The sequence below is a fragment of the Monodon monoceros genome, unplaced genomic scaffold (assembly GCF_005190385.1).
Source record: "Monodon monoceros isolate NGI ecotype Baffin Bay Population unplaced genomic scaffold, NGI_Narwhal_1 Super_Scaffold_5, whole genome shotgun sequence".
Classification (NCBI taxonomy): Eukaryota; Metazoa; Chordata; class Mammalia; order Artiodactyla; family Monodontidae; genus Monodon; species Monodon monoceros.
The window spans coordinates 30,151,315-30,172,641 of record NW_021703782.1 but is presented as its reverse complement, the minus strand read 5'-3'; the positions used below and the strand labels follow the sequence as shown (position 1 = coordinate 30,172,641).

The window sequence follows — 21,327 nt, the reverse complement described above, 5'->3', positions numbered from 1 at the left end:
AAGAGTGGTTAGAGAGTGTGAAATGAGATGCAGATTTCATTTATAGGCTATTTCAAAATTTTTGTCTTTTGAGGAAATCAGATAAATTGAGTAGTAACAGAAGAGCAGAGTCTAAATATTGGAAAGCCTAGATCATGTTTAAATGATAAGGAATGGAGGAGTTAAAGATTCAATACAGAACAATACTAATGATTAAAAGACCCTGAGAAGGAAAGAGAGGGGTGAAATCTAGAACACAGGTGACAGTATTAGTCTTTAACAAAAAAACAGACACATCCTCTGTTGCAGTAAATAACAGGAGGGTAAACAGAGGATAGGATCAAGTAAAGGGGAGTATGCAAATTTTGTGTAAGAAATATAAGGATAATAAACTGTTTTATCTCTATGATATCACAGAGAAGGTCAACTGCTGAGGGTATGTATATGATACATCTGAGGATTTCAAAGATTTGAAAGGTATGAAGAAAGTGTAAAACAGTCATTAAAAAAATTGAGAAAATAAGCTTTATAGAGAACCACGGTAGTAAGATTACTGATCAATAATGATCCATAATTTTTAGCAATATCTTCCAAGTTAGTTCATCCTCCAACATCATTCAGCTGCTCAGTAAAGGTCTACCCAGGGAAAGGACTTCGTCAGGTATGTGTGATGAAATAAGACAAAGTGAGGTAAAAACATTTCAGGTATTCCAAGAGTGTAATGATGAACAATGGATTCTACACTAGGTAAGAGAGGAAGAGATGACAAAAGTCAATAGCTCAGAGCTCTGGATAAGGCAGAACTCTTTGCAGTACAGCCACTTGAACAAGTGAGCTAGAAAGGTAAAAGATTTTTGTTGGAAAATGAAAAGTCTGAATTAGTACTTTGAAAGGAGAGTTTTGCTGGTGATAACATTTAGGGCATGAACATGATGATGTAGAGTAGGGAGTAGAGAAAAATTCTGCTTCTTGTATCTTATAAAATTTTCATTACTTGATTTCTCACCACCCACTCACATGGTCTTTAAATCTGCCAATCTAATCCATCCAATTACAGTCCTTGCGTAAACTCAGCAAGTATCAATATTCTACCCAATCCTCCAGATTTGCTAAAAAGTAAAGAAAGTCTCAAGCCAGCCCTGCCTCTTCAAGTCCATATCACACAATAAACACCTATTTATGAGGATCCTGTTTTCTAACTCTATGGACCTCACAATTTAACACTTCACTGTATACTGGTTAAACCACTATACTGCATTTGTTCAGGTGTTTTCATGAGGTTATAAGCTTCGTGTAAAAAGAGAATAGGGCTCAATTCTTCAGAACATACTCAACACCCATTTTCTGCAAAGCACTGTGTTAAGTGTTATATTTATGTTTCTTTTCTACTCTCAAAGATTCAGTGCTGGGTTAGGTACATGAAAGTGTCTAATAGATATCTCACAGTTGAGAAATAAATCTAAAAGGGGCAAAAAAATAAACTAAAAAGAGCATCTATAGAAGCCTTTAAAGACAGAAAGAATATAATAAGTTTTCTGGGGAAATGGATGTGCTTTGATCAAGTCTTATGTAAGGAAAAAAAGTCAGTGGCCAGACAATATGTAAATAAGTGAGCACAGCTGTATTCCAGTAAAACCTTATTTACGTACACTGAAATTTGAATTTCATATAATCTTCATATGTCAGAAAATATTATTCTTTTTTATTTTTATTCCCAACCATTTAGAAACGTAAAAAACACTCTTAGCTCATAGGCCACACAAAAATAAGAAGTAGGCCAGATTTGACCCATGTGTCCTAGTTTGCTGACTCCTGCTTTAACTGAAAAGTTAAACATTAATAAATATTAATAAAATAACATAAATATAACACACTATATTTAAACAAATGTTTCTTAAAGTAAAAAGTTTCAAATGATCACTTCATGCATTATTTCTGTAATTTATACATACTGGTATTTAAAATTGCAGAACCAGGGCTTCCCTGGTGGCACAGTGGTTAAGAATCCACCTGCCAATGCAGGGGACACGGGTTTGAGCCCTGGTCCGGAATATCCCACATGCTGCGAAACAACTAAGCCCGTGCGCCACAAATACTGAAGCCCACACACCTAGAGCCCATGCTCTGCAACAAGAGAAGCCACCACAATGAGAGGCCCACGCACAGCAATGAAGAGTACCCCCCACTCGCTGCAACCAGAGAAAGACCACAAGCAGCAACAAAGACCCAACTCAGCCATAAATAAATAAATAAAAATAAAATTGCAGTACCTTTTCTCTGGTATCACTTTTAACTTGCTCATCTTGAATTACTTCATTTCACCATTGCAGATAATCTGAAAAGAAAAAAAAAGTTAATGATATTAAACACACAATTCTGTTTTCTATATATTAGATGTCATAAAAGCCATACAATTGAAAGCTTTTATCATGGGCAACATAATACTGGAAACCACAGGAGAATGTTTGAGTTTTATGTGCTTCTGGCAAGTCACTTCAATGTGCAATGTGTGACTATTAAATTACCTAAAATCAGCCAGTAAAATGTTATCAAAAATCCTAGTGCTACAAAAATGCAAAAATTTAACATAACACAATTTATGATATAGTACCAAGATTTCTTTTTAGATAATTCAAATTATCCTTCCTGTTCTAATACTCCACCTTAAAATACTCAAACCAATCACAGCATCATGGGATTAGTGTATTGTCCACCATTCATATAGCAGTGCAATACTGGTAAATATGTATGATTATTTCTATATGAAAACACCTTAATCAAAAACAAATTGTTTAGACAACAGAGCAAAAACCTTCTAAAACATCATCTCATTTAATATACTTACGCATATTTTCCCTCAATCAATACAGGTTTCATCTTTAGAAAGTGCATATTACACACTTAAAACCTTAAATCTTTTTTTTTTTAATAGAAGGAACCTAACATAGGAATTGGTCACATGGGTGTTGAAAGGCTAGCAAGCAAAAGAGGAAACCTAGGGAGGCTCAAGATAAAGAGTTGCAGGAAGCAGTTACCACCCTGGGCTGCAAGGACAAGAGGGAGAAGGGGTTTAAAACCCTAAATCTCAATTCACACAATTTTTATAATTTTTCAGATTTATTTTACAACTATTCACCCCCCCAAAAAAAAAACCCTAGATATCTTTTAATTTTACATAGCAGTGCTTATTAATGAAGCAGAATTTTGTGGCATCACAAGAAGTTTAAAAATTACTGCCAATTCAACAAGTTACATTCTTATGCAATATTTAGTAATGCTACATTTAAAAGAAAACAAACATGCAAAAAAAGAAACTTCAAATTGTTTAATATAATAGATTTAGAAGATATAGGGCTTCCCTGGTGGCGCAGTGGTTGAGAATCCGCCTGCCGATGCAGGCGACACGGGTTCGTGCCCCAGTCCGGGAGGATCCCACATGCCGCGGAGCGGCTGGGCCCGTGAGCCATGGCCGCGGAGCCTGCACGTCCGGAGCCTGTGCTCCACAGCGGGAGGGGCCACAGCAGTGAGAGGCCCACGTACCGCAAAAAAAAAGAAGATATAGATATTCTGGATGTAGTTCTTCAACAACAAAGAACTTTTACATTAACAAAATAAACATGACTTTCATTTTTCTAATTACCTCAATTATGAAAGAGGAAACATGTATTTAGGGTTATGTACAAAAATCACATAGGCTGTTTTTAAGGTAGATAAGAAATTTTTAAATGCTGTTTTTTCTTTTAATTGACTTTTTTAATGACTACCAAGTCAAAGTAACTTTTTCCAATTTCCAAATTAATTAAGGGGGGGGCATCTTGTGTGTCTTCAAAAGTGCTGCTGCTGCCATAAACAGAAGTTAATTAAGCTACTTCTACTTGTTGAACAGTATGACTTTCTCTAAAACTAAATTAACAGCAAGCCCACCTCAGGAGGTGAGGGGCCACATCTCGCCTGTCTCGGGTGCCCAGGGTAAAGAGAGCAGTAATGCTGACGTTGGCAAGCATACAGAAGCGAGATGATGGGTCTCAAAGGGTCCCGGACATCAGCCATAGCCTCCAACTCTGCTCGGAGGGCTTCTATGAGAGACATGCTGCTTATTAAAGAGGTTGCTTGAAATGAAGCTAATTTATAATACGTTGCACATGTAAAGTGCATTTTTCTGATCCAAACAAGCTTCACTGCTTTCAGCAAACTGTAACTCCAACCTCCCAAAGTGAAATGCTTGACCAGGATCACTGGTAAAATATGTCGTCGTTTACTAAGAGAACATTCAGTTGATGGCACCGGCTGGGCTCCCATGAGGACACGGAAGGATGTTGTTTCGGGATTAAACTCTGTTTGCTGATCCTCTCAATTCTGATGTTCCACTGAATCATGAAGCTGCAGAACATCGTCTGTGGGACAAGGAGGACTTGGGGAATAAAGTTGAAGACTACACGAAGCGTTACGCCAGATGATAGGAGGAGAAGGCTGCAGGGCTCATAGGCTGTGTGTTACACATCTGTCTCCAACTTAAAAGGAAGCCCTCCTCCCCAGTCATGAAGCTCCCTCTCAGTCCCACTGGTTGTCCAAGTCCTGTGACCATGTTGTCCTGAGGAAGAACCTCTTCACAACTGCCCATTGTAGATGGAGAGTTCTACATAAATACAGCAAGAAAATGTGTTTGAAGTTCTAAAGGGTTGCCTCCTTACCTTAACATATTTTCTTTTTTGAAACTGTACTAAATAGGCCTCTGCTGAGATTCCTGAGAAGTTGTAATGAACTCAGAATTGAGCCTAGAGCTTGCTTCTTCCCTTTTTCCCAGACAAAATCGGTTCCCTGTACAAGTGATGCTAACGATGTGCTCAGCGTAGCTTGCAGACTGGTGATAAGAAATCCGTTACAAACTGTGATTGGATGTAAATTCTTAGCCCTTTCCTAGATGTCATGAAGCTTCCCGGAATGTATAGAGTCATTCACTGTAGATCTCTACTGAAATGTGCATTGTATTTAATGTGAGTATATTTGGAACAGATTCGTAATTTGTACAATTTAATGCTTTAATTATTTTTTTCTATTGTCATTTAGTTTGTATTTTCATTGTATAGAGCCAACAGAAGGATGTTAGGTCAAGCAACTACTGAAGAGAAATACAAAGAAAATACAAAAGAAGGAAAAAAAGTGCATTTCACTAAGCCAATATGTCCCTTACAGTCAGTTTTTCTTGCTGAAGTCTGATGCCACAGTACTTCAGAGAAAAAGAAAAGCCTTCTTTTTGTTTTGACAGTTTGTGTTCATTACAGTATGGTGTAACAGAAAGAGCAGGAACCTAGAAGCAGAAGTGTTGCATCCCACAAAGTTTTGTGGCTTTGCCAACCAAGTGTGACAAAGCAAGAAAGGGACAAAGAAGCTGAGACCGTATGCAAGGGAGGCTGGAAAGTCCAAGATCAAGGTGCTGGCAGTTATAGTGACTGGTGAGAACTGGCTACGTGGTTCATAGACCCCCATCTTCTCACTGTGTTGTGGCATGGGGGAACGGGCCGGGGGTTCTCTTAGGTGTCTTATAGGAACACTAATTCCATTCATGAGAGCTCCACCCGCATGACCTAATCACCTACCAAGGCCCGCCTCCAAACACTACTTCTGCACTGGGCATTAGTTTTCAAAAAACAAATTTTTAGGGACACAACATTCAGTCTGTGGCACTATCTGAATCACTTTTATGATCTGACCTACCTCATATTTACTTTAAAATATTTCAGGAGGTTAGGAAAAATGGACATTTTAACAGAGCTTAACAGTGGTTACCTCTGGGCATGGGGGTGAGTGGAATAGGGGGCTGGAAAGCAAGGTGATAGTGGAAAAAAGATCTTTGATTTCTTATGTTTCGCCATACTGTTTTACCTTCTTATTTTGAAATTATTATAAATTCACAGGAAGTTGCAAAGATAGTAGAGAGAGGTCCCGTGTTCCCTCTCTGTTTCACCCAACAGTTACATGACATTTTATGCTAACTCTAGCACAGTACCAAAGCCAGGAATTTGATATTCATACATGTTTCTCTAGTTCTATGTCATTTTATTGCATGTGTAATTTATGTAACTACCATGTTTTGCTATATTTTTAAAATATTAGAAAGCATGGATTTACTTGAATAATTAACTTTAAAAAGATGATGAAAATCACTGTAATCTCAAAATTCATTCATTTAACAAATATTAATGGCTACATAGTTTCCACTGTGTATGGCCAAAGAAAGTACTTCCAAGAAGGAGCATTTGATATAGCTGATCACTCTCTCTTCTTGCAAATACTTTATATGACCATATTTTGTTTTCTGCCTACCTCACTGCCACCCCTTCTTAAGTTTCCTTTACTAGAATGCCCCAGCGCTCAGTTCTTGTCCTTTTCAACTCCAGTCTCTTCCTTGGTGATCTCATCCAGTCTCATGACTACTCCACATCTCCATTTGGCTCTCTAATAATATCACAAACTCAACATATATAAAACTAATCTGACTTTCCCTTCCCTTCCCAATGTGCTCTAACCTCAGCTTTCCCCAACTGTAGTTAGAGACAATTCTCTCTCTCCAGTTGCTCAGTCTACAACCTTAGCGTCCTTCTTGACTCCTGTTTATTTTACATCCCACATCCAACCCATGAGGAAGTCCTGATAATTCTGCTTTCAAAATATATCCAGACTCTGATCACTTCTCCACATCTACTACCATGGTTGGGCCACTGCCCTTATCAGTCTCCTTTCACTCTATTCTCAACACAACATCCTGACTGATCCTTTTAAAAACTTGAAGAGAAAAAAAAAAAAAAGCCACAGATAAATCTTACCAGCACTCTGCTCAAAGCCCAGCAATGCTGCCCATTTCAATGACATTAGGGACCCTAAGGGAATACCCCAGCCCTTCCCTCACTAACCTCATCTCCTACCTACAACTCTTCTCCCTCACACTGCTCTAGACACACTGGCTGGGCTTCCTTGCTTTCCACCAACATGCCAGGCTCACTCTCGCCTTTGCCCAACCTGTTTCCTTTGCCCAGAATGTTCTACCAGATATCCCAATGACCAACCAACTCCCAAACTTCCCTTGCCCAAGTATCACCTTTTCAATAAAGCCTATCCCAACCATCCTATTTAATACTTTAAATCACTTCCAGACCCTGGCATACCCACTGCCCCTTGCCTCAGTTTACTTTGCCTTTTCCCAGAGCACTTACCGCCTTCTATGACAGGATGGTTCAAAAGTATCAGAACACATTGAAAACTGTACTACTCAATAATAACTGATTATAATTGAACAGGTGTCAAAACAAATTTTTAAGGGAACAGTTTATTTCCATGTACTTATAAATGCTCAATATATGGCCCTATCACACCACATACATCAATCCTGTACTCTAATTCATCCCAGACTCTTAGCAGCTTATCACCACTGGTGACTACAAAAGAACCACAATGGGTTCCTTCATTTCCTGAAGGTTTTGAGGAAAGCAGCAGCAACCCAAGGTTCTTGATATAATCACGTAAGTCACGTAGTTTAATATCTAATATCTTGGTGGTCACTTACTTGACTCTTTTTAATCACCTTGTAAACTAGACAATTTAACTCTGTGTACTATTTATTATCTATTTCTCTCCACTGGAATTAAAGTTCCCTAAGGGCAGAAATCTTTGTTTTGCTCACTGTCTCCCAAGTACCTAGAACAGTGCCAGCACATTGCAGGTGGTAAATAAATTTCTGAATGAACAAAATTTTGAGAAAATTTTACTACACAAATAAGAAATCTTCATTTTTAAAAATCCAACAATATGGTAGATATATTGGCATGCAGTATCTAGCCCAATTTCTCTCCAGTGTGCCTTCCTGTACTACAGGAACGTGAAAGCTTTCCAAAAAAAAAAAAAAAAGTATTTCCCAAACTTTCCTGCAGCTAGGGTTCCAGATGTTTTCCTCAATTTCATCATTTATGAAATTTATTAGACTGAAAGTCAGAAAAAGGCCACTTGATCCCACAGGTAAGTACCAACTTAAACGTGCTTAGTCCTTCTACAGCAGTGTATGGAGAGGTCCCAAAGTCTAGTCCAGGGTTTCTCAAAGTGGGGTCCACAAACTGAATTCTTTGAGAGCTCATGATGGGGGGCAGGGGGTTCTTTTTTCCTTCTCTTTTACTTTTGTGCACCAAGCAGTGGCAGCATCATTAATGATTTTGTTACAAATCAGCCGTGTGTGATAGTGCACAGTAGGGCCATGTTCATTTGGTTAGAGTTGGCCTTGATAATTGAAGACTGCAGGACACAGGGAGAAGATAATAGGCTAATGACTATCAGCCTCTCCCTCTCAAATTGCGTCCCCTAATCTCCCCTTGTGCACTGCTAACTGCCTTACAGGAACAAACAAACTCTGCAAGTGTAATGAAAAACTGGAGGGAAATTTTAATTTTAATGAAAAAAACTTTATACCCAGTTGCCCCCATTCCTAACGCTTTGCTATTGGTCTGAACATTCCAAAATGTGAACTAAGTAAATTACCAGGGACTTCTACTGTGAAATGTTTGGACTTTTTGTGATTTTCTCATTTAATTGTTTGGTATGCCCTTATGTCTCACACATCAACATTTGTAGTTTACAAATATGCCTGATAATCCAATGTGGCAATTTTTGAGGCTGAGGTGTGAAAGGAAAGTCAGTGGACAATTCTGGTAAGATTAGTAATGAAGAGTTGTATCTTGCAAGTCATTTCACTAAGTTAATGCAACAAGAGACACACACAAAAAACATATCCTTCTAATGAAAACTACTTATCAATGGATTTATACAATGGAATATCCTGTTCCATTTTGTGTTGTCTGTGGAAAACAACGTTTCAAGTGCAGCAATGGCTCCAGCAATATTCAAAAGACATAGCTGCAAATTATAGTCATTTGACATGTTAAAGATATTAATGGGATCTCAAAATAAGCATAATAAAGCTTTTGCTTTAAAAAATAACATATAATGAAAAGGCTGAGGTAGCAAGTTATATAGTAGCAGATCTTATTGACCAGAAGAAGGAAAGCCACCCCAATTGCTGAGAACCTAATACAGCCAGAATGTAAAATTATGCCGAGTGAAATGTTTATATGAGATGCAGTAAGAGAAATTTTTAAAGTTCTACAGTACAATAACAGTAAGGTAAGTCAATGTATTGACATGTCATGTGATGTTAAAGACCTACGTGATAACAGGAAATCAAGTTTCTCTAACCAGATTGATGAGCCAACAGAGATCATCATCTGTAATATTTATAAGATTACATTATATATTTATAGATTTTATAAGATTTGAAAACGGTGAAATCAAGAAAACTTTTTTTTGCTACAGAGTGCTGCCCAAAGCCAGCAAAGGACAGGATATTTAATGTTTCGTCCTCTGTCTAGAAACAAAAGGTCCGTCTTGGAGGAACTATGTTGGCATCTGTGCTGAAAATGTCCCAATAGCTGGCTCCATGTGAAGATGTGCCACTATTGTTTAAACTCCCCCCACATGCCAAAAAAAAAACCAAAAAACAAAAGCCTGACTTCTCAACACAGTGTTTTCTTCACAGAGAAATGCTAGTGTCAAAAGCTCTGGGAGATGAAATGAAGTTCTATTTGAAGCTACAAAAAATGATTGACTTTATTAAACAAAAACCTGTTTATTCAAAAATGTTTAAAGAGCTGTGTGAAAACCTGGACAAAGAGCACATAAATCTCCTGCTCCATGCAGAAGTCCAGGGGCTTAGCAGATGAAGAGTTCTCAGCAGGACATCCGAGCCGAATGGTGAGCTGCAGGGGTACGTTCACAAACACAGTAGGCCAGATTCTGCTACGTGCTTAGAGGATGAAGAATGGCTACTGAAACTAGCCAACTTAGCAAAGATTTGTTATCACATGAAACAAATGAACCACTCTCTGCAAGACCTTAAAGAAAGCATTTTGACTTCAAGTGACAAGATTCTTGGGGAAAAGATCAAGTTACAAAAGGATATCAAAAGATGCTCTCATTGCTGCTTGGACTTAAGAGTGAAAAAGGATATATCTGCAAATCTCAAGTCTTGCTGACCTAGGGGAACAAAATTTAAAAATAAAATAGAACAGTATTTTCCCTTTGTTTTCAAACAAGTATAAGGCTGAAATGAGAGACCCTTTCTCTGAATCATCTGTGCAGGCTGAGAACTTGACTTTGAGGAGAAAGAATTTTGTGCACTGTGGTCTGACTATGAAATCAAGATGGTATTTACTGATCTGCCCCTAAAAAGTGCTGGATTTCTATCAAAGAGTAGTGTCCTGCAAATCATAAGAGGGTAATGAACATTTTGCTGCCAGCTTTCAACTTCATTATATGTGTATGGAATTTTTTGTTTAACAAGCATCAAGAGCAAGGAGGAAATCATCTTATGTCAGTTGAAAATGAAATCTGTGAATGGTCAACCAAAGAAAACAAAAACAAGTTTCATAGGAAAAGCATAAACTTTACTCTTTATTTTTAGTTTTAAAAACTAATAAGTTTATTGTATAAAACCTTTTCATAAAATATCAAGTGATCAACACACATATATATACTCATTTGGAATTCCTGGACCTATATTTGAGCCTCATCATGTTAGTCAGGAAAAAAAGTTTGTTTTTTTCGAATTCTGGTACAAATTCTAATGGGCTATATTTTTATTAATATTACTTTGGCTTATAGTTTTTAGATAGCAAATATCTGCACTGTCAATAATTTTCATGTTTGTAGTAAATGCTAGTTAAAATCAGTTTACAGTGGTACTGACAAGAAGATAGACAAAGAGACCAATGGAATAGAACTGCAAGTCTAGAAATAAACACATACATTTATGGCCTATTAATTATTGACAAGGGTGTCAAGTCCATTCCATAATGAAAGAACAGTCTCTTCTATTGCTGGGACAACTGGATTTCCACATGCAAAAGAATGAATTTGAACACCCACTCACACCATAGATAAAAATTAACTCAAAATGAATCAACAACCTAAATATAAGCACTAAAACTCTTAAAAGAAAACATGGGAGTAAATCTGTACGACCTTGAATTTGGCAATGGATTCTAAGTTATGGCAACAAAAGCATTAGGAACAAAAAATTAATAAATAAATTGAACTTCAAAATTAAAAACTTCTGTGCATCTAAGGACATTGTCAAGAAGGTGAAAAGACAACATACAGAATGGGAGAACATATTTGCAAATCAGACATCTCATAAGGGTTTAATATCCAGGGACTTCCCTGGTGGCGCAGTGGTTGAGAGTCTACCTGCCAATGCAGGGGACATGGGTTCGATCCCTGGTCCGGGAAGATCCCACATGCCACAGAGCAACTAAGCCCGTGTGCCACAACTGCTGAGCCTGTGCTCTAGACTTCACGTGCCACAACTACTGAAGCCAGCAAGCCACAACTACTGAAGCCTGCACACCTACAGCCCATGCTCCGCAACAAGAGAAGCCACTGCAACAAGAAGCCCGTGCACTGCAACAAAGAGTAGCCCCCGCTTGCCACAACTAGAGAAAGCCCGGGTGCAGCAGTGAAGACCCAGTGCAGCCAAAAGTAAGTAAATAAATTTAAAAAATAAAAGAATGTGGATAAATTGAAACCCTCACACATTGCTGGTGGGAATGTAAAATGGCACAACCACTATGGAAAATAGTTCGGCGGTTCCTCAAAAAGAATTACCATATGACCCTGCAATTCTACTCATAGGTATATACCCACAAGAATTGAAAACAGAGACTCAAACAGATAATTTTACATCAACGTACGTAGCATTCTTCACAACACAGAAACACAAAAACAACCTAAGTGTCTACTGAAAGATGAATGTACAAAATGTGGTATATACATACAATGGAATGTTATTTAGCCATTAAAAGGAATAAAGTTCTAACACATGCTACAGTATGAATTAACCTTGAAAACATTATGCTAAGTGAATAGGTCAGAAACAAAACAACAAATACTGTATGCTTCCACTTATATAAAATATCTATAACAGGCAAATTCATAGAGATAAAAAGTAGATTAGTTTACTGGGGGCTAGTGGCAAGGGTGAATGGGGAGTCACTGCTTAATGGTTGCAGAGTATCTGTTTGGGGTGATGACAAATTTTGGAAATTAGACAGTGATGACTGTTGTATAACATCGTGAAAGTAAGTAATGCTACTGAATTATAAGCTTAAAAATGGCTAAAATGGCAAATTGTATGTTAAATATATTTTACCACAATAAAAAGATCATTTTTTTAAAAATCAGCTTACAGTATTTTTTTAAACTAAGTCTACCACGCCTACTTTTCAAAAAAATTGAATCCCATTTTAGCTTAAGCCAGTTATTTAACAGAAATTTATTATCATCACCATATGTGTTTTGTTTTGTTTTTTTGCGGTACACGGGCCTCTCACTGTTGTGGTCTCTCCCGTTGCGGAGCACAGGCTCCGGATGCGCAGGCTCAGCGGCCACGGCTCACGGGCCCAGCCGCTCCGAGGCATGTGGGATCTTCCCGGACCAGGGCACGAACCCGTGTCCCCTGCATCGGCAGGCAGACTCTCAACCACTGCGCCACCAGGGAAGCCCTCACCATATGTGTTTTTAAAAATCATAAAAAGGAAAGAGATTAGTCTCCAGAAGAGTAAGCTAAGTTTAACTACCTGGTTATTTTTCAAGTAAGGTTGGTTAAAGTCTTTATTTGCATAAATAAAGAAAAATAAAATTACTCTTGTACAAGCCATATACCACAAGCCATACTATTGATATCTTGTATAGTAAAAATCTGTAAGACTCCTAGGCCTACTTGGATAAAGTACAAAAATACAGTGGGAAATTTAGGAAAAGGAAAAACTGTTTTTTCTACCTACATTACTAACTCACATAAGAGTTTATATCCTGTGTGGGGATGGAGATCCGTACAAAAGAATAGACTAATTAGATAGCCAAAATAAATAGAGGCACAGAAAAATATCATTCTCTATCAAAAAAGCATTAGCAATCATTACTGGAGTACTGTATTGTAAGGCCTAAAATTTCAAGTGCTGTTCTGACAACTTTGAGCCTCACAGGGCCCCAGAGGCCTAATGAGAGTTCTCCCACCCTCACCATAGCCAACAGGAAAGACTCCTCACCCAGCTAGGTCCACTATCAGCTGAACCAATTGCACTCCACTCAGTCCTCAACAGAACTAGTTTCAGTTCCCTGCCAGTCCTCAGAATTATTCAAACAAACTAATCACATCCTCCCACAGGGATGGAGAGTTGCGGGGAGTACTTCATCCTTTTGTTACTCCAAAGCCAATCTCCCATAGACAATTTGGCTAGTTTACTCTACTCCCAAGTACCATTCCCATAGGTTGTGAGTACATGTAACTAAAAAATTGCTGTCTCATCTGATCAGGGCCACGTAGTAGCCATCCTGTACAATTTAGGACAGGAGATCTCTCTTTCACCAATCAAATGAAGGGAGATGAACAGGAGGTGGTCAGACAATTACTATATCTAAACTTTCTGTTTACACTAATATCACGCCTGTAACCTGAGACCTGAAAATTATTTCATGGGTCCTCCAGGGTATAAAAATTGAGAAAGGCTAGTCTAGTCTCTTGTAGGCAGGGCTGGTACAGACCAGAACAGGTCCAGTGCGGTTCTAGAACTGGTTAAGTATAGCAGGAGATTCCTAATCACCGTGGCCTCCTGACGACAACATTTTCCTGATTTTTAAAACAGCAGTAAAGATCTAGAGGCAATTTCACAATTAGACAGGAGGCCTGTTAGTCAAAAAAAGACAATAACTCCCTGTGTTTCTCAGTTCTGTGCAGAGGTTTTGGAGGTTGTTCCTTTGAAGCTCAATCAAGAGTCTCTTTCTTTAGATGTCTAAACAATTCTGTAAACCACTTAATACCTGTGCTAGATATTGATTCATTCCCCCTCCTCTCCAAATTCACCCTTTTTGCCTGTACTGTGAAAATGGATTTATGCACTTAAAATGCCAATTTCTTTGCCAACTGACATGATATTAAGCTTTGTCAAGACAGCATTGGAAAGACACTGTAGGGGAAAAGGATTCTGTTTCATGGTTCCAATGTGCTCAGTTGGCTGCAGCAGGCAAGGCTCCAGGACCCACCCCGACAAGGATGGCTTCTCCAGCACCAGATTCCTGCAGCAGTGCAGCTTCTCCAACAGGAGGTTAGGCAGTTTCGTAGCAGAGTGACGCTGGTGAGTCACCTCCCCAGGAACGCTTTCCCTGGTACCCAAGAAGGCACATATCCAGCAAATTCTCCTAGTGCCACACCTTACCTACTTGACTTGAACGTGCCCTACCTAACCAAGGATAGATGTCAGTGAGCCCTGGGGTTAGAAACTGCTCTTTATATCAGCTATTCTTATATTCTTTAGCGTTACCTTGACTTCTTACTGGTAAATCCCATATTGCTCCAATCCCGTTACAGTCAATAATTCTTTTCTTTTTTTTAATTTTTGTTGGAGTATAGTTGATTTACAATGTTGTGTTACTTTCCGCTGTATGGCAAAGTGAATCAGTTATACATATAAATATATCCATTCTTTTTTAGATCCTTTTCCCATATAGGTCATTACAGAGTATTGAGTAGAATTCCCTGTGCTATACGGTAGGTCCTTATTAGTTATCTATTTTATATATAGTAGTGTACATATGTCAATCCCAATCTCCCAATTTATCCCTCCCTCCCTTTCCCCCCAGTAACCATAAATTTGTTTTCTACATCTGTGACTCTATTTCTGTTTTGTAAATAAGTTCATTTGTACTTTTTTAGATTCCACATATAAGCAATATCATATGATATTTCTCTTTGTCTGACCTACTTCACCTAGTATGATAATCTCTAGGTCCACCTATGTTGCTGTAAATGGCATTATTTCATTCTTTTTTATGTCTGAGTAATATTCCATTATATATATGTACCACATCTTCTTTATCCAATGCTCTATCGATGGACATTTAGGTTGCTTCCATGTCTTGGCTATTGTAAACAGTGCTGCAATGAACATTGGTGTGCATGTATCCTTTCAGATTATGGTTTTCTCCAGATATATGCCCAGGAGTGGGATTGGTAGATCATATGGTAGCTCTATTTTTAGCTTTTTAAGGAACCTCCATACTGTTCTCCACAGTGGTTGAACCAATTTACATTCCCACTAACAGTGTAGCAGAGTTGCCTTTCCTCCACACCCTCTCCAGCAATTATTGTTTGTAGACTTTTTGATTATGGCCATTCTGACCAGTGTGAGGTGATACCCCATTGTAGTTTTGATTTGCATTTCTCTGATAATTAGTGATGTTAAGCATTTTTCATGTGCTTTTTGGCCATCTGTATTGTTTTCTTTGGAGAAATGTCTATTCAGATCTTCTTCCCATTTTTTGATTCTTTTGTTTTGTTTTGTTTTTTGCTTTCGGGGTTTTTGTTTTTTGACATAGAGCTACATGAGCTGTTTGTATATTTTGGAGACTAATCCCTTGTCGGTCACTTCATTTGCAAATATTTTCTCCCATTCTGTGGCTTGTCTTTTCATTTTGTTTATGGTTTCCTTTGCTGTGCAGACACTTTTAAGTTTAATTAGGTCCCATTTGTTTATTTTTGTTTTTATTTTTCATTACTCTAGGAGGGATTGCCTGTCCTAAATTGTACAAGATAGCTACTAGCTGACCCTGATCAGATCAAAAAAGATACTGCTGTGATTTATGTCAAAGAGTGCTCTGCCTATGTTTTCGTCTAAGAGTTTTAGTGTCTGCCCTTACACTTACCTCTTTGATCCATTTCGAGTTTATTTTTGTGTATGGTATTAGAGAATGTTCTAATTTTTTTTTTTTTTTAATGTAGCTGTCCAGTTTTCCCAGCACCACTTCTCAGCCTTTTGGCTAAGATCAAGTGTAGTCAATAATTCTTTATACTACTCTTTCCCTGTTAAATTACTGCGTGGCTTCTATCTCCTGATCAGACCCAGACTGATATATCCCAACAATTTTTTAAGCTATTTAGTACCCCAGGGTAAATAAATCCTCTCTGCTTAAGTTACATCAAGTGGATTCTGTTCTCTATAACTAAATATTCACTGTTTTCTCTTTGAATAAAGAATTTTGGGAGATGGGGGGGTGGGAGGATTTTACAATATTAATAACATCATTTTTTTTTAATTAGGAAGTGATACTAATTATACATAGCCAGGGTTAAGAATAGCTACTGAAGATTATATTCCCAGGTCAGGCTATTAAATACTTTAATTGTAATATTAACTTCATCTAGAGTACTATCATTCCTGTAATGCCTAACCACTATTTTAAAAAATTAGTCTACAGTGAGATACCACTTCGCACCTACTAAAATATCTACAATAAAAAACACAGATAATGACAAGTGTTAACAAGGATGTGGAGAAACTAGAACACTTATACATTGCTGATGGGAAAGTAAAATGATACAGCTGCTTTGAAAACAGTCTAGCAGTTCCTCAGAAGGCTAAACATAAAGTGGCCATAATGACTCAGCTATCCCATCTCTTGGTACATACCCCCAAAAATGAAAAGTTATATCCATACAAAAACCTGTACACAAATGTTTATAGCAGCATCATTCATAAAAACCAAGAATTGGAAACAACCCAAATGCCCATCAACTGACGAATGGATAAAATGTGGTATATCCATACAATGTAATATTATTCAGTGACAAAAAGAAACAAAGTACTTATATGTGCTACCTGGATAAACCTTAAAAATATTCTATTAAGTGGAAGAAGCCAGTCAAGAAGGACCACATAATTATACAACTCCATTTATATGAAATATCCAGGATAGCTAAATCTATAGAGACAGAAAGTGGTCACCTAGGACTAGGAGAGATGGGGATAGGTGTGCGGGAAAAGGCTAAAAGGGTGTGGGGCTTCTTCGAGGGTTAATGAAAATGGTCTAAAACTGACTGTGGTGATGTCTGCACAATTCTGTGAATGTACTAAAATCCACTGAATTGCATACTTTAACTGGTGAAATTGTATGGTATGTGAGTTATATCTCAATACAACTATTTGAAAAAAAAGCTTAATCTCTGCAGGTGCTTTCATAATTCAACCATTCCTAAATTAGGATTAGAGACTTAAATCCCTCTGTACCTCAGTGCCTGCTTCTCATGATGGAATACAATATCCTTTACACAAAAGCAAAACTACAGGGCTTCCCTGGTGGCGCAGTGGTTGAGAGTCCGCCTGCCGATGCAGGGGACACGGGTTCGTGCCTCTGTCCGGGAAGATCCCACATGCCGCGGAGTGGCTGGGCCCGTGAGCCATGGCCGCTGAGCCTGCGCGTCCGGAGCCTGTGCTCCGCAATGGGAGAGGCCACAACAGTGAGAGGCCCGCGTACCGCAAAAAAAAAAAAAAACTACAGACTCACCTGGCTCTTGGGAATATGTATTCTGAGTTACTTACCCAAAAGAGGTTTGGGGGGAAAAAAAGCTACACTATGCTGTCACATAAAAATCCACAGTATACACACACCTCCCTCAGTTGGGGGAAGAGTCTGTAAAAATTGATTTTTATACATTTAAATGTGGCTTACACTAGAATTAAATGTGGAAATCTGGCCTTAGCAGAAAATCATACAAGCAAATAAACTTGCTCAAGCTAGCCCACACATAAGGAAAAGTAAACAATTTTGCATATTCTAGCTCAAAAGTACAAAGGTTTGGGTCTTCTGAATTTTTGATATTTTCCTGATCTTTTGCTCTCAACTAGAACTAGTTCCAGAGCCTAGAGAATCTAAAAACTGAAACCCTCAGTTCTCACTGGCTTAAGCCTGGAATCAAGCTCATCAGCCAAGTCAATAAACAGGCACACACACATAAGGCATCAGTATTTCATACATGTAAGCTGTCCTAATTTTCATTCCACAAACAAGCCACAGAAGAAATTCTGACACACAGCAAAGGTAAAGCTGTATATTCTAAATATATAAAGACTTCAAATACATGTGGTTTTAAATTTATTTCAAGTCAAACTGCTAAAAAAGAAAAAACGCCAAGAACCATATACTGTTCACACTCCAAAGCCCCATCTAAATCTTTTAAAAACAATCTGAGGAAATATGATTCCCTTTGACTTGACTTGCTTAAACAACTTGGTCCAGTTCCCATTCAGCCAGAACAACTTCACTAATTTACTCTCATCTGTTTACTAACAGGTCTCCCCACAAGGTATCATTAGACAAAAAACTTCCACTATTTAAAAACGTTTGAGGGCTTCCCTGGTGGCGCAGTGGTTGAGAGTCCGCCTGCCGATGCAGGGTTCGTGCCCCGGTCCGGGAAGATCCCACATGGCCGCTGAGCCTGCACGTCCCCGCAACAGGAGAGGCCACAACAGTGAGAGGCCCGCGTACAGAAAAAAAAAAAAAGAAAGAAAGGAAAGAAAATCTGGGTAGCTGGTCCTACCATGGGGAAGTATACTGAAAAGAGCTTTTTTCAGCTCTCCCTTATTGTTTCATCATCTAAAAGGAAGAAACCACTTTTCAAGAATATAAGTGAGCTACTATTCCCCCACAACACAGCTATGTCAATGTGATGGAAAATTGTAAATCCTGATTATTTAATAAGAAAGATCCCAAAGAATATGCTCATACCCCTTTCCCTTATTAAAGGAAAAAGAAACTTTAAAGGAAGTAGGTAAATAATATCTATCGTCTAAAGGAAAGAAGAGTAACATTCCCAGCAATAGGCAGACAGAGATTATTATCATTTAAATTAAGAGAGAAATATATACTCTGGACATGATCTGTGTTTATTAACCTACTCTAAATTACAATATTAAGGTATACATTTTCATCTAGTTACCTTAAACATATGACATTTTATGATTAGTTTACTAATGTTTTAAGCTGATCCGCAAACAGGCAAATTTATTTCACTATATTACTGTCATTAATTTTATCAGAAAATGTGGATAACAGTAAACCTATAAGAAGGTTATACCTTTCACCTTTCTTCATTATGCATCCTCATTAAAAACACAAGAGTTTGGATGGTTCACACACTACTCCACAAAAGATGCTCTGACATTTACAAAGGTCTAATTTGTTCTGCTATGTGATGTTTTAATTATACTACAAATAATAGGGTCTTATTGTTGGAGGAGCAGAATCCAACTACACTTCAATTAGTTTATTTAAAATAACTCTTCCACCCAACACTGATTCCAACTGACTATTTTTATACTTAAACAAATGCCAAAATTCCTAAATCCATATAGGTGATGGAAGAAATTAAAATTCTTACCTTGAAACACATATTTTCCTTGCCTCTAACCTATGACTCTAACCCATTAAAATGGTTTAAGTTTTGTTTATTTGTTTCTTTGTTTGTTTTAAGGAAAGTACCACAGCCCTAAGTCACCTCCCACTAATATCACAATAGGAATCAAAATATACAGGACATGAGGAACTCAAAAAGCTATCAGGCATATAAGAAACTAATAGCAAAATGACAAAAGTTCCTCCTTATGAATAATTACTTTAGATGTAAATGGATTAAACTCTCCAATAGACATTGACAAAAATGGATTTTAAAAACATGATCCAACTATATGTTCTCTACAAGAGACTTACTTTAGATACAAAGGTACAAATGGGTAGAAAGTGAAAGGATGGAAAAAGATATGACATGCAAATAGTAACCAAAAGAGATCACGGGTGACTGTACTAATACCAGACAAAATAGACTTTAAATCAAAGGAGGTTATAAAATACAAATAAGAACACTATATATTAATAAAAGGCTCAAGAGAGCAAGAAGATATAGCAATTATAAACATTCACCTAATAACAGACTATCAAAATATATGAAGCAAAAACTGACAGAATTAAAGGGGAAAATAGACAGTTCTATAATAACAGTTGGCAGTTTCAACACCCTACTCTCAATAATGGATAGAACAACCAGACGGAAGATAAGTAAGGAAATAGAGGACTTGAACAACACAATTAACCAACTAGAGATAACAGACATATATAGAACATTCTACCTAACAACAGATTATACATTCTTCTCAAGTACAAGTGGGACATTCTGCAGAATACACGATATATCAGGCCACAAATTATGTCTCAATAGATTTTTAAAGACAGATAATCATACAAAGTATTTTTCCTAACTACAACAGAATGAATTTAGAAATCAGTAAAAGAAAAATTAGAAAATTCACAAATTTGTGGAAATTAAACAATATGTTCTTAAACAACCACTGGGTCAAAGTAGAAATCCTAAGGGAAATTAGAAATACTTAAAAGACAAATAAAAACAAAAAATACAACATACCAAAATTTATTAGATGCAGTGAAAGTAATGCTAAGGGGGAAATTTATAGCTATAAACACGTATTAAAAAATAAGAAAGATCTCAAATCAACAACTTAACTTTACAATTTAAGGAACTAGAAAAAGGTGAAACCCAAAGCTAGCAGAAAGAAGAAAATAATAAAGACTAGGGCAGAGATAAATGAAACAGTGAATAGAAAAATAATACAGAAAAATCAACAAAAACAAAAGTTGATTCTTCAAAAAATTAACAAAATTGACGAAACTTTAGCAAGATTAAGAAAAAAGAAGCAAATTACTAATCAGAAAGTGCAGACATTACTGATTCCACAGAAATAAAAAAGATTTTATGAGAGCACTGTGAACAACTGTGCACCAACAAAGTGGATAACCTAGGTAAAACTGACAAATTTCTAGAAACCTATTATGTCACAAAGAAATAGGAAATCTGAATAGACCCATAATTATTAAGGAGATTGAGCCAGTAATCAAAATGCTCCCAACAAAGAAAAGCCCCAAACCTGATGGCTTCACTAGTGAACTCTACCAAACATTTAAAGAATATCAATGCTTCTCGAATTCTTCAAAAAACTGAAGTGGAGGGAACACTTCCTAACTCATTCTATGAGGCATCACCCTGATACCAAAGCCACACAAAGACATTACAAGAAAACTACAGACCAATACCCCTTTGAACACAGATCCAAAAAATCCCCCACAAAATATCAGCAAACTGAATTCAGCAGCCTAAATGCAAATCAAAAGCACAATGAGATATCACCTAACACCCATCAGGATGGCTACTATCCAAAAAAAAACAAAAAACAAAAAAAACCCATACATAGGAAATAACAAGTGTTGACAAGGATGTAAAGAAATTGGAACGCTTGTTCAACGTTGGTGCTGGTATGAATGTAAAATGATGCAGCTGTGATGGAAACAGTATGGTCATTCCTCAAAAAATTAAAAATAGAATTACCATATGACCCAGCAATTCCACTT

General features: G+C 37.4%; 1 protein-coding gene and 1 pseudogene across 3 annotated transcripts in view; one reads left to right on the top strand and one right to left on the bottom strand.

Moving 5' to 3' along the window:
- The window catches only part of AGTPBP1 (ATP/GTP binding protein 1), a 172,356-nt gene that overhangs the window by 137,171 nt on the left and 13,858 nt on the right, over positions 1-21,327 (bottom strand). For all 3 annotated transcript variants that reach the window (XM_029203528.1, XM_029203531.1, XM_029203530.1), the window contains exon 2: positions 2,250-2,314. In XM_029203528.1, the coding sequence (XP_029059361.1) occupies positions 2,250-2,281 (32 nt within the window). In that variant the 5' untranslated portion in view covers positions 2,282-2,314. The remainder of the gene's footprint in view (positions 1-2,249; positions 2,315-21,327) is intronic.
- LOC114884539 lies at positions 3,964-4,436 on the top strand (annotated as a pseudogene).